Consider the following 12,500-nt stretch of genomic DNA (forward strand, 5'->3'; position numbering starts at 1 on the left):
TTCCTTTTATTGCTCTCTCTCTCTCTCCCCCCCCCCTTTCCGGACTTGCCTTGCTTGCCGTGTGTGGTTGCGTGTTGCTTTGCTTGTATACATTTTGCGTTTCCTTCTCATGCGTGCGTGTGTCTGCGTGTGTTGGTCTTCCCGTCGCAGTTTCGTTGCTCTTGCGTCATTCCCACCCATTGATTAGTAGCTGTGTGCATGGGTTTGCACGTGCATCTCCTCTTCGTTGTGTTCCCGCCAATTTTCGTTGGCAGGCCTGCTGGTGTGTCTCCTGTGTCTCTGTGGAACGCGTGTGAGTTGCGTGTGCTCCTTTTTGTGCTGTCTATGTGTGCATGGCGTGCGTGTGTTTGAGGGCTCAATCGGGACCTGGAGAGCTGCAGTGCCTGTGTGCGCGTGTTGCTGTTGTTGCTGTTGCTGCTGTTGTTGCTGTCCTCGTTGGCGATGCTTTTGCTGGCGACGATGTGACAATGACGGTGATGGCACTGATGACGACACTGCTTCGGCCTGTGCGATTGCGACGCCATTCGTTTACAACCTCCGCCCACCCCCCTTCTTCCCCACTTGCCAACTCACACTGCCGCCCCTCATTAAACGGACAATGTTGTACGACATAGATATAGGGTGTGTGCGTGTGTGTGTGTGTGTGTGCGTGTGTGTCTGTGTCTGTGTGTGTGTGTGTGTGTCTGTGTGTGTTTGCGTGTCATGGGTTTTGCCTTCCTCCGTCCCCTCCTCCTCTCATCTCCTTACTCTTTGCCTTGTACTCTTTCCCCCCCCCTCCCTCTCTCTTTCCTCTTTCCTCTCTCCCTCCTGGCTCTCTCCAACAGTGACGAAGAAGCACATGTGTTGGACGATGTGGTGTTGGCGGCTGGCGGCTGTAACGAGCCTATCGAAGGGAAGGGCGCAAAGATGAAAGCAAAGCAATCGATGGGAAGCAAGGCAACCGATGGGAAGCAAGGCAATCGCGAACGAAGCGGAACAAGACAGGAGAAAAGGGCAAACAAAGATGAGAGGCAACCATGCATGCATGCTGAAGCAATTGAACCAATGAATTGACGCAATCGAAGCATGCACAGGATGACAGCCAAACGGTGCTTCAAACTCACAGACAGAGAGGGAGGGGGGAGGGAGAGACGCACGCCAACGCACACACATACACTCAGAAACATGCACAGACAGATGCTCACATTCTCACGCGCGCGCGCACACACACACGCACACACATTCGAACACACGCACGCGCACAAGCACACACATTCTCTCTCTCTCTCTCTCTCAGAAGCGACAGTTTGAGATTGGGATGGCGACGATGGACTGGGCGCCAATCTCCTGCAGGCGGTCCATGAGCAGCGGTATCTCCTTGGTGCGCACCAGCGCCGTGATGGACACAAACCGCTCGTCGTGCAGCAGCGTGATCGTTGGCGAGTCGTGGCCGGGTGTCAGTTTGGACGCCGCCTCAATCTTGTCCTTAGGGCAGTTGTACGTGATCATGCTGTGCTGGGTGGCGGTGATGTACCCCTTGATGCGCTTGTGTATGGTCTGGATCATCTTGTGGTGTGTCGAGTGCGGGTTGGCAATGAGCACCGTCTCCGTGCGCATCACCTCGCCCACGTTCTCCAGCCCCGCAGCACGCATCGTCGTTCCCGTCTCAACCAAGTCCACAACCGCGTCTGCCAAGCCCAGCGACGGCGCAACCTCCACAGACCCCGTGACATATCTGAAAGGGTGTGTCCGACGGGGCACGAATGGGTAGTAGCAGTGGTGGCGGCGGTGGCGGTGGCGGTGGTGGCGTTGTGGTGATGATGTGCGTGAGAGGAGACGTCTTATGGTAAGCTAGAGCCCAAACACACACACACATGAAGCGTCCTCCTCGGTCGCCCTCTCCTTCGACACACACACACACACACACACACACACACACACACACACACACACACACACACACACACACACACACACACACACACACACACACACACACACACACACACACACAAACACACACACACACACACACACACACACACACACACACACACACACACACACAGACTTGATGGAGGTGGTGTGACCGGGGTCGATCTTGTCAAAGTAGGTCTTGGTGAGGTTTGGAAAGGAGGTGACGATGCGCTTGCCAATGAGCTCGCTCGGGTCGGACACGGTGCCCTTTGGCGCCTGGAAGCACAGCTTGCACTTTCCCATGCCCAGCTTCATGAGCACGTCCACGTTGGCTTGCGACTCTGCGATGATGTCTTCGCCGGTGATGCCCATGTCCACGTTGCCCTCAGCCACGTAGGTGGCAATGTCGGCAGCAGGCAGGAAGACGATCGTCACGTCCTCGCGCGTGCAGTTGGCAATGTCCAGGCGGGGCGCCCTCACGTGGTCCAAGCCCGCGCCATCGAGGATCTTCAGCACACGCTCATACAGTCGCCCTTTCTTCGGCACCGCCAGCAGGATGTTGTTGCTGTTACCCGTGTCCTGTGATTGTGAAGACGATGTTGAGGTTGTGCGTGAGTGGCCGTCATAGCCATCAGGCTGCGCACCAACGGGTGGCATGGCTCAGTGTCTGGCTGTGCTTGTGTTTGTGCTTGTGTTTGTGTATTTGTGTTGCCGCGTGTATGTGTGCTGGTGTGTGCTGGTGTGTGTGGGTATGTGTGTGTGTGTGTGCTAGCGTATATCTATGTGTGTGTGTGTGTGTGTGTGCTAGCGTACGTGCGTATATCTATGTGTGTGTGTGTGTGTGCTAGCGTGCGTGCGTATATCTATGTGTGTGTGTGTTTGTGTTTGTGGCTGGCTGTGGGTAGATGCGCGTCCGTGCGTGCTCGTGTGTTTGTGGGTGTGCACAACTACGTGATGCACAGGCCGATGATGGCACTGGACTGTTGAAGAACAGTCGTGATGCGGCAACAGGTGGCCGTAACAATCCATTTTGGAGGAACGGGGCGTGTGCAGCATCATTGCACGTCACATGTCACGTCACACGCGTTCACGAAGTAGCAAACGCGCAGCCACTCATCCACAAGCAACAAACAACACCCAGCGATATAGCAACCAAACAGCAGAAAAGGGATGTGCACAAGAGGAGGGTGCCATACACACACACACAGACACACACAGACACACACAGACACACACTGGTGCCACTGCCAGCAGAGCTACGATGGCTGCCAGCAGCATCGCTGCAAACTCCCCTCAACATCGCACTCACCATGATGACGTGTGCTGCTTGCTGCAGTGGCCCGTAACACAAAGAAGCTGGCGCACACACAAACCCGCGGAAAATTGCTTGCACCGACACCAAAAACAGTAGTGCCATATGGGAGCCGCTCCTGCCTGCGTCGTCGCGCAACCCACTAACTCAACGCCCACGTCACATCTCGACCAACGCACCCCAACAGCATCTCACCAACACACAAACACACAAATACACCAACGTTGACATGCCGCCCTCCAGCAACGGCAGCAGCAGCAGCAGCAGAGGCAGCGCCTCGTCGTCGTCGTCGTCGTCATGGGGTCTGCCATCGATTGGGCCCTGCACGTTTGTACTGGTGGTTGTGGTTGTGGCGTTTGGATCGGCGCTGTTGGGCGGCTACGTCGTGCAGCAGCAACACATGCTCGCTGCCAGCATCAAAGCTGAAGACGTGCAGGAACAGTCACAGCAACAGGCACAAGCACAAGCACAAACACAACAACGGTGGCGCCCACAGGGAGTGGACAGCGGCTTGGCCGTTTCCGGCACACAACAGCGGCCTGGCCAAGAAGGCACACACAGCCAGCCTCCTGCTGCTGCTGAGGCTGGCATGCACCTGCGCGACAGCGACCGTTTCCAAGACCCCTCTGGTGGTGGAACAGACCATTCTTCGCATGCGGCTTCTAACGACGACGACGACACCGACGACTTTGATGACGATGACCAAGAAACCTTGCAGGTCTGCTGTCCTTTGTTTTCTTTTGCTTGCAAGCAACAAAACACGCAGCACTGGCTTTTTGGGAGGGTGCTGCTGGCTTGTCTGACTGGCTGGCTTGCTTTGCTGGCTGGCTTGCCTTGCTGGCTGTGTTTTGCTTCCTCACATCAATTTTCCTGTTTTTTCTCTCCTGTATGTTATCCCTCTTGGCATCTCCCACCACAGGATCAAGAGAGGGAACCTTTGGCAACACATACACGTCCTGAGCTTCAGCATCAGCAGCAGCAAGGCAAAGGCAGCGGGGGAGGCTGGTCGCAGACGATGCTGCCTAATTTGCTGGCACCAGCCAACATCACGGACCAAGGCCTCTACCCACGCCTCATTGGCATTGGTGAGAGAGCAATGCATGCGTGCTTTGGGCGAGAGTGAATGCAGCTGTCTGTGTGTCTGTGTGTGTGTCTGTGTGTCTGTGTATATATGTCTGTGTGTGTCTGTGCTTGCCTTTCTGTCTCTGCATCTGTCTGCCTCTACGTCTGTCTCTTCCTCTGCCTATGTCTCTGTCTCTGTCTCTGTCTCTGTCTCTGTCTCTGTCTCTGGTGCTCATCACCACGATGACCTGCAACTGCTACGGTTGCTTGCAAGCTCTCACACCGCACTGCACAAATACGTATGTATTGTCGGCGATTCCAGGCTGTCAAAAGTGTGGAACCACGAGCCTTGCTGGTGCGCTTGATTGTGCTGTACAGCCTTTGCTGGCAAGAATCCATCCCGCGGTTTTGCCCTATGCCCTTCCTCCTCGCACGCACACACACTCAATCACACTCACTCTCACTCACTCACACACACTCACACTCACACACACACACACACACACACTCACACTCACTCACTCACTCACACACACACTCACTCACTCACTCACTCACACTCACTCACTCACTCACTCACTCACTCACACACACACACACACAATTACACACACACACACATACACACACACAAACGATCTTTTTTCGCAGCCTACCTGTCCATGGTGAAAGGGTTTATCATGTCAACGCAAAAGGAGATTCACGCATTCAATGGGGACCTGCTGTATCGGCAATACGTGAATGATTCCCCCAAGCTGGCGCCGCGCCTCGTCTCCCGTGTCAAGTGGTATGGCTCCAAGTGGGGCAAGCTGGGGCTCAACATCAAGTGCGACGCCAAAACGCTCGCATGCCACGGCAACGCCAAACCAGATACGGTGCCATTTGAGTTTACGCCGCGCTACATGTCGGACTTGCGTCGCCCATACAACATGTGGCAAATGCTGCCCGGCCCAGAGCAGACGACCTTTGTCGCAATCCTGCGCGACCCCGTGGCGCGTGCGTGGAGCTCCTACCACCATGCCTTGCGCCCAGAGGACGCAACCCCGCAGGACTTTGGCGGGCTAATCTCGGAGGAGGTGCGCCTGCTGCGCTCGTGCTACAACTCAACCCTGGCTCTGCTTTCCCTGGACGGCTTGCAGCGCGCCCATACCGCATATCAGGGCGCAAGTGCCGCTGCCAAGAACGGTGGCAGTCGTGGTGGCCATAGTGGTGGCGGTGATACCAGTGCCAACAAAGGGAAAAGCAACAAGGAGGCGAGTGGCACTGCGACAAAGGCGGCAATGGGGATGGAAGCTGGCGGGCCGTTTGATTTGGCGCAGTGCCGCGATATTCGCGCGGCATATGACGCCTTTCACCAGTGCATGAAGCCAAAGGCGGCGGACGCAAAGCAACCGTGGTTCGTCAAGTTTACGCTCAACTACGACGCAGACATGAACAAGCCTGCGCATGCGGTCAACAGGCACGCCGGCTTTGCGTACATGGGCCTGTACGCAGACCAGCTCTTCAACTTCCTCTGCGCAGGATTCAAGCCGGACCAGTTTATCATTCTCACCAGTGGTGCGTGTGCATCGTGCATGCAATCGATGCGGATTTGTTGCCCGAGGGGGGGAAGGATGTAGAGGTGGCGAGCCAAGGCGATACATGGGCGCTTGTGCACATAAGGAGAACACGTTTATACACTCGCTCATGTACGCACCCACATACACACACACACACTCACTCACTAACTCACTCGCATTTACTCACTCACATTTGCTCACACACACACACTTATTCACTCACATTTGCTCACCCTCTCGCATACGCATACGCACACACACACACACACACACTCTCTCTCTCTCAATCAATCAATCAATCACGCACACACGCACGCACGCGCCCGCAGGGGAGCTGAAAGCGGAACCCGTGGCGGCGGTGAAGCGCGTGACAGATGCATTTGGGCGCCCATTTGATGTGGAGGACATGCGCTGGTTCGAACGCGGCCTGTCAAACAATCGCCGCTCACGTGGCCGCATGCCGGCGCGGACGGAGGCGCTGTTGCGTGGGTTGTTCCAGCCGTACAACCTGGCCCTGGCCCGCTTGCTTGCAAGCATGCCCTTCAACGTGAACATGACGCACGTCTTGGATGAGTTTGGCGTGAACGAAGCAGACATCCACCTGGCTTTGTAAGCCTGGGCGTATGATGACGCTGCATCCATGCATGCTGTCCCCCTCGCCTCTCTATATGAACTAAACTAGAAAGTCTCTTCACCGTGTTACACGCATCCGTACATGCGTTTGCGACCAGCCACACCAAACGACCGCCTGCAGTGTTCACTAAGGGTTTTGTTCGGTCATCGTGTTTTCGACCATGACACGATGTGGCATGCATGAGTCGTTTCAAACCGACTATGGCGGGGGTGGTTGGAGTGTATCATGTTTATTCAAGCAAGTCAATTGAATTGAATTGGGCTGTGCGCCATTGGTGTTCGCTGGTATCAACAAGCCAACAGTGTGACAAACGGAGTTACGAGGGCTCAGGTAGAAGAAATGGGGGGGGGGGGGAGGTTGTAACACGAGAAAAAGAGAAGTCAAACGAGAATGGGACACGCATGTGTGTCCAGTGTGTGAGTGAGTGTGTGTGTGAGTGTGTGTGTGTGTGTGTGTGTGTGTGTGTGTGTGTGTGTGTGTGTGTGTGTGTGTGTGTGTGTGTGTGTGTGTGAAGAGAGGATTCATGTAGCCGCACGGTGTACGTTGGCACCACAGCGGAGCAGACGGCGGGCGCGCAGCGCCCAAGCACAAAACAAGGTAAAGAAGACACGCACGATTCATGCGAACACACGCGCACACATGTGCTGGCATGTGAAAGTGAACAACAAGAAATGGCGACAGCAACGAGAGGACGAGGCAAGGCAAAAAGCGCCAAAGCATGCGCAGACGAAGAGGTCAGAGAGGCAAAACAATGGAGGAATGAAATAGTTGCACCCACACGCGCGCGCACACACACACACATACGTTAAATCACAACAACGCAAATATAAATGGCTGCGAGCTTGGGAGATGAATGAATGGTGATCAATGCGAAAGAGGACATGCGCGGTGAAGACAGAGAAACACCGGACGCAGACAGGTGAGGCAGCAGGGTGTTGCACCAGGTCTTGATGGAGGGGTAGTGCGGACACCGACGCACACATCACATCATGAGCGCACGGGCTTGAACTTGAGCTGCTTCTTGGGGGTGGGTCGGTGGTGCACCTTGCTGGCTCGCAGCCTGGGCTTGAGATCTGACAGGTCGCGGATGGAGCACATGGGAATGGGCGAGTGAGCCCTGCTCACAGGCTTGAACTCCACAAGGGATTCCCCTGGTTGCCTCCCATCGCGCATCTGGTTTCATTCAGGACGGTGGCGGCGGCGGCGGCGGCGGTGGTGGTGGTGATGGTGATGGTGAAAGCGAGGAGGAGAGAAAGGGGCGAGGGAGAGGATGGGGAAGCAGCAGGATTCGAGGTGAGCAACCATGTGTTGGCTGAACGACGCAGTGCAATGCAGCACAAGCACAAGAGCCGCACAGACCAATGCAATGCAAAACGTGCTCTTTGACAAACAGGTGCTGTTGTCGCGCAACTACAGCAGGACACGGCACACATCCAAAGCTAGGCGCTGTGTGCACCATCACCATCATCATCATCACCTTGATGGTGTGTTTCTTCGCCTTGAATTCAATGTCTCCACCAATTGGGCGCCTGGATGCTGGTTGGCCAAGCTGAGGTGGGTGTGAACGAGTGATTGGGATGGAAGAAGAGCATGTGAGAGTAGTATCAGGGACGAGGGCACTGAGTGAAACAAGATGAGCGCACCCAGCAGACCGGGCGAACCAAGAGCAAACCAAGAGCAACACAAGAGCATCCATGCAATACAAGCTTGTCTTGTCGTGAAGCGACAGCACGCGCACACCACTGCCCTCGCACACACCAGTTCAAGGATGCGGGCTTCCTGGATGGATTGCTCTGCAACGCGCTGTGTGAGGTCACGCAAGATGTCGTGATTCTGACGCCTGCAGCAGATGTGCGAGCGAGCGAGCATGTCGTGAGCACAAGACGCCGATTTGTGTGTGGCATGGTGGCGGAGAAACACAGGTACATGTACTTAACCACAGGTGCACACACACATGCACACACACACACATGCAGAACAAGCTCACAGGAAGTTGGGCGATGCCGGTTGGCTTTGGATGGTGATGCTGGAGTCACGGCCTGTGTTGTGAAATGGATGCGATGCAAGTCATGAGAAAATGAAAGGAGAGTGAGCGAGAGAGAGAGATACGGAAGAAAGGTTGCGCATCATGGGTTGGATGATGAGGAACAACAAGACAAGCAACAACCCACAAAGCACAGCCAAAGCTGAGCAAGCACGATGGGGCATGTGAAGTTCGTGCGGGACCAACCAACACAAATCACTTGTTGTGCCCATCCAGGCAACAACCAAGATGTGCTTGGGAATGCGATACGTGGGTTTTGTTCGCGCGCACCTGCCATGATGGCGATTGTTTGCCTCCCTGTTCGTTCCGTGCTTGAGGTTGTTTGCGGTGGGATGGAGCTGCAGCGAACAAGCACAATGGCAAGGCGTGAGCGTGACAACGATGAGGAGGGAAGGACGTGAGTGATATGATTGGATGTGTGATGATGATCTGCAAGCAAGATGTGAGCCATCCACACGCGGCTGATGTGAAGCGCATGTGTGATGATGTGATGATGTGATGCTGCAACACAACGACAGCAGCATCAGCAACGGCGGCAGCAGCAGCTACCTACCAAGCAGTGATGTGGGAGTTGTGTGTGTGTGTGTGTGTGTGTGTGTGTGGGCTCAGGCTTTTGTCGTGCACAGATGAGGACAACAACAGCGCCAACACCAGCCAGATGGATCGACGAGCGGTGGCTTTTTGTTTGTGGCAGCGAAAATACAGCACACAAGCCGAGCCAAGCCAAGCAAAAGGTGGCGGGGAGTGTGTGAGTTGTGTGCACAACACCTGACTGCTGGCCCGCTGGCTGCAAGCAAAGCAAAGCAAAAGGCAAAGCAAAGCGGGAAAGGAAAACAGTCAGGCTGGGCTGTCAGTCAGTTGACGCACGCACGCACGCACGCAAACTCCCACCATCAATCACATGGCAGCGGCGGCAGTGGTTGCAGAGAGGGACACGCGAAACGAAGCGAAGGTCGAAGCGGTGGTGAGGATTTTTCGATTTTTGGTTGGAGTTTCGCTTGCTCCTTGCTTGCTTGCTGTTTTGCTTGCAGGCAAGAAGCGAAACGCTAAAGAACCGCCAACGGTTTTTTCGTCGTGCGGTTTCAACGAAAATCTAACAAAGATGTAGGTAAGCTCTCTGCAACGCCACGCTTCGCACCGTAACATTCGAACTGCATTCGTGCACATGCGGGTCGCTTTGGTGCCCAACCGTGGGTGCTGGTCGCATCCGCTAAGCTTTCAAAAATCAACAAAGGCGAAAAAAGGAGGAAAGGTCGAGCAGCAGCAAGAAGACTTGAAGATGTGCGAGCAAGCAAGGAAACCAGACGAGCAAGCAAGGAGACAGCGCCAACCAAAGTCAACCAAAGCCAACCAACCATTAACCTTCGGCTGTCTTTCTTGTTGTTGTCTGTTGTTGCTGTCTTGTTGCTGTGTTTGTGCTGTTGCTGTCTTGTTGCCCTTGTTGGAACAAGCGATCAATGATTGCTTCGAGATGAGGACAGGAGGCAAGGAGATGGTAAGCTTGGCTGTGTACTGTGCAAAGGGGGGGGGGCGGAGTCGGTCCCACACAATGTGTGTATGTAGTGTATGCACGCACATGCAAACAGAGAGAAAGAGAGAGCAAGCAAACACAGGCAAGCAAGCGTGTGTACGCATGGCACACGCAAGACACAAGACTCAAGAGGCACACTGCAACGCGAGGCAAGGCACGCTGCACTGCACTGCACTACAATGCAATGCAAGCCGTGGAGCGAGAGCCCACATCAGTAGATGGTAACGGATCCACTGAGAAGGGCGACGAGGTCCAGAAGCGCGCCGCCAACGCGGTTCAGGTCCACAATCCCAACTTGATGCAGGACAGCAAACACTCCGACAACCACAGCCACCACAGCCAGCATCATCATTCCAGTCGCCATCCCTGCACAGGCGCGCGCGCGAGTGTGTGTGTGTGTGTGTGTGTGTGTGTGTGTGTGTGTGTGTGTGTGTGTGTGTGTGTGTGTGTGTGTGTGTGTGTGTGTGGATGGACGAGTCAGCGCGAGCGTGTGAGAAAGAAAAGCCCGCATCCCCACGACGACGCCCTCTCAATCCACCCGCCCTTCCACACCAACAACTTACACACGCACACACAGATGCACAACAACATACGGTTCTGCTCTGCTCTGCGCGCGGTGGTCTGACGCGTTGTTTCTTCGCTGTTGGGCCCAGCTGCCAAGCACAGCAAATGGGGCGGAAGCGGGGAAGAGAGGGGGCGTGTGTGTGAATAAGAACACTTGGTGAATCACAAGAGACACAACGAACAGACGCAGTGAACAGACACAACGGACAGACGCAATACACACCCACTCCCTCACACACAAGCACACACACACACACAAGCATGCGCACAAACACACATACACACCATATCGTGTGTGTGTGTGCATACCAGAGAATAGAAGGGTGTCCTTGTCTCCGCCATCACCACTGGTAGCAGAAGTGGCTGTGGCGGCATTGGAGGGGGCGTGCCTTGCGTCGTCCTCATCACCAAGCTTGTACAAGGACTCAAGCTCTTCCTTCTTGCGCTTGCTCTTGTTTGTCTTTTTCTTCTTCTTCTTTCCCGTCTTCTTCGCTAGTGCCCTTCGTTCGCGTGTATGTGTGTGTGTGTGTGATTGTGTCAGTGGTTGAGGATTGGACACTCCAAGAGGGGATGAACATAAGATGCAAGAACAAGTACACACACACACAAACACATTTACACGCATGCACACATGCACATAAACATACACACATGCACATAAACATACACACATATGCATACATACACACACGCATGCACACACATTAATAACACACAATCCCCCAACACACACGCGCGCACACGGAAACGCACCCTTGGTCCTCATCGTCCTTGTTCTTCTGCTTCTTCTGTTTTGATTTCTCCTGCCGCTCGAGCTTGTCTGCAAGCTTCTCCGCCTCGTGCTTCAAGTTCTCAATGTACCGGCGAACCTACGGCCGACCACACACACACACACACACACACACACATATATGTATACACATACACACACACACACGCACACACGCACGCACATGCGTGCGCGTAAGAACAAGTCGTGCACAACACGGTGAACATGGATGAAACATCGGTCGCAAAGACAAGCAAACCAACACCTTTCATGGATGGATGCGGAGTCCGTCCATGTAACACGGCTTGTCCACGACATACACGCGCATGCACTCATGCACGCAAACAGCTCATGCACACACATGTATACAACAACAACAACAACAACAACAACAACAACAACAACAACAACAACAACAACAACAACAACAACAACAACAACAACAACAACAACAACAACAACAACAACAACAACAACAACAACAACAACAACAACAACAACAACAACAACAACAACAACAACAACAACAACAACAACAACAACAACAACAACAACAACAACAACACCGTTACACATGCACGCACGCACACGTGCACACACTTACGCGAGCGGCACACGCGCGGCGCTCCTTGTCGCTGGTGTCTGACTTTGGGTTGATTGCGACGCTCAGGGGAATGAACGACGTGTCCCACGGGTTCTCGCCCAGATCAAGCCACCTCAGGTTGTTCAGATTGGCAAAACTCAGCGGTAGCCGTCTGCGAAGCACCAACAGAAGCGGGACAAGCCACAACACCGAGAGCCAGCACTGACATTAGCACACACATGTACACACAGTTTGCAAACATGCATGCACGCACACGCACATGCACATTCACACACACACACATTCACACATACACACACACACATTCACACACACACACACACATTCACACACACACACATATATTCACATTCACACACACACACACACATTCACACACACACACATATTCACATTTCACACACATTCACACACATTCACACACACACACACACACATTCACATTCACATTCACACACACATATATTCACATTCACACACACGCACACACACGCACGCACACACACACGCACACGCACAACGCAC

At 54.1% G+C, this 12,500-nt stretch overlaps 4 protein-coding genes across 4 annotated transcripts in view; 1 reads left to right on the plus strand and 3 right to left on the minus strand.

Annotated features, from left to right (window-relative positions):
* Positions 1-1,229: 1,229 nt before the first annotated feature.
* PTSG_07028 (ATP phosphoribosyltransferase) lies at positions 1,230-2,553 on the minus strand (the record flags this gene model as incomplete). The annotated part of the gene is made up of 2 exons (XM_004992383.1): positions 1,230-1,714; positions 2,051-2,553. 2 exons carry the CDS (start codon positions 2,551-2,553, stop codon positions 1,273-1,275), a joined length of 945 nt encoding a protein of 314 aa, XP_004992440.1. The 3' UTR covers positions 1,230-1,272.
* Positions 2,554-3,098: 545 nt separating this feature from the next.
* PTSG_07029 (uncharacterized protein) lies at positions 3,099-6,760 on the plus strand. The gene is made up of 5 exons (XM_004992384.1): positions 3,099-3,926; positions 4,128-4,293; positions 4,593-4,625; positions 4,922-5,827; positions 6,159-6,760. The coding sequence occupies exons 1-5, from the start codon at positions 3,438-3,440 to the stop codon at positions 6,440-6,442; spliced, it is 1,878 nt and encodes a 625-aa protein (XP_004992441.1). The 5' UTR covers positions 3,099-3,437; the 3' UTR covers positions 6,443-6,760.
* Positions 6,761-7,450: 690 nt separating this feature from the next.
* On the minus strand, positions 7,451-8,784 carry PTSG_07030 (uncharacterized protein; the record flags this gene model as incomplete). Its single annotated transcript, XM_004992385.1, has 5 exons — positions 7,451-7,636; positions 7,941-8,012; positions 8,222-8,303; positions 8,451-8,502; positions 8,778-8,784. 5 exons carry the CDS (start codon positions 8,782-8,784, stop codon positions 7,451-7,453), a joined length of 399 nt encoding a protein of 132 aa, XP_004992442.1.
* A 1,214-nt stretch (positions 8,785-9,998) lies between these two features.
* The window catches only part of PTSG_07031 (uncharacterized protein), a 2,987-nt gene continuing 485 nt past the window's right edge, over positions 9,999-12,500 (minus strand). The window contains exons 2-6 of the mRNA XM_004992386.1: positions 11,976-12,126; positions 11,356-11,471; positions 10,912-11,102; positions 10,632-10,691; positions 9,999-10,404 (exon numbers count right to left, since the gene is read on the minus strand). Coding sequence (XP_004992443.1) covers positions 10,250-10,404; positions 10,632-10,691; positions 10,912-11,102; positions 11,356-11,471; positions 11,976-12,126 — 673 coding nt within the window. The 3' untranslated portion in view covers positions 9,999-10,249. The remainder of the gene's footprint in view (positions 10,405-10,631; positions 10,692-10,911; positions 11,103-11,355; positions 11,472-11,975; positions 12,127-12,500) is intronic.

Source organism: Salpingoeca rosetta (assembly GCF_000188695.1).
Source record: "Salpingoeca rosetta unplaced genomic scaffold supercont1.16, whole genome shotgun sequence".
NCBI classification, from domain to species: domain Eukaryota; class Choanoflagellata; order Craspedida; family Salpingoecidae; genus Salpingoeca; species Salpingoeca rosetta.

What these genes read in the sequence shown, in the direction of transcription:
- PTSG_07029 (XM_004992384.1), top strand. Translation starts at nt 3,438, where the DNA reads ATGCCGCCCTCCAGCAACGGCAGCAGCAGCAGCAGCAGAGGCAGCGCC. An exon ending in ATGACCAAGAAACCTTGCAG is followed by an intron (nt 3,927 to 4,127) that starts GTCTGCTGTCCT and finishes CTCCCACCACAG; the next exon opens with GATCAAGAGAGGGAACCTTT. An exon ending in CCCACGCCTCATTGGCATTG is followed by an intron (nt 4,294 to 4,592) that starts GTGAGAGAGCAA and finishes CGGCGATTCCAG; the next exon opens with GCTGTCAAAAGTGTGGAACC.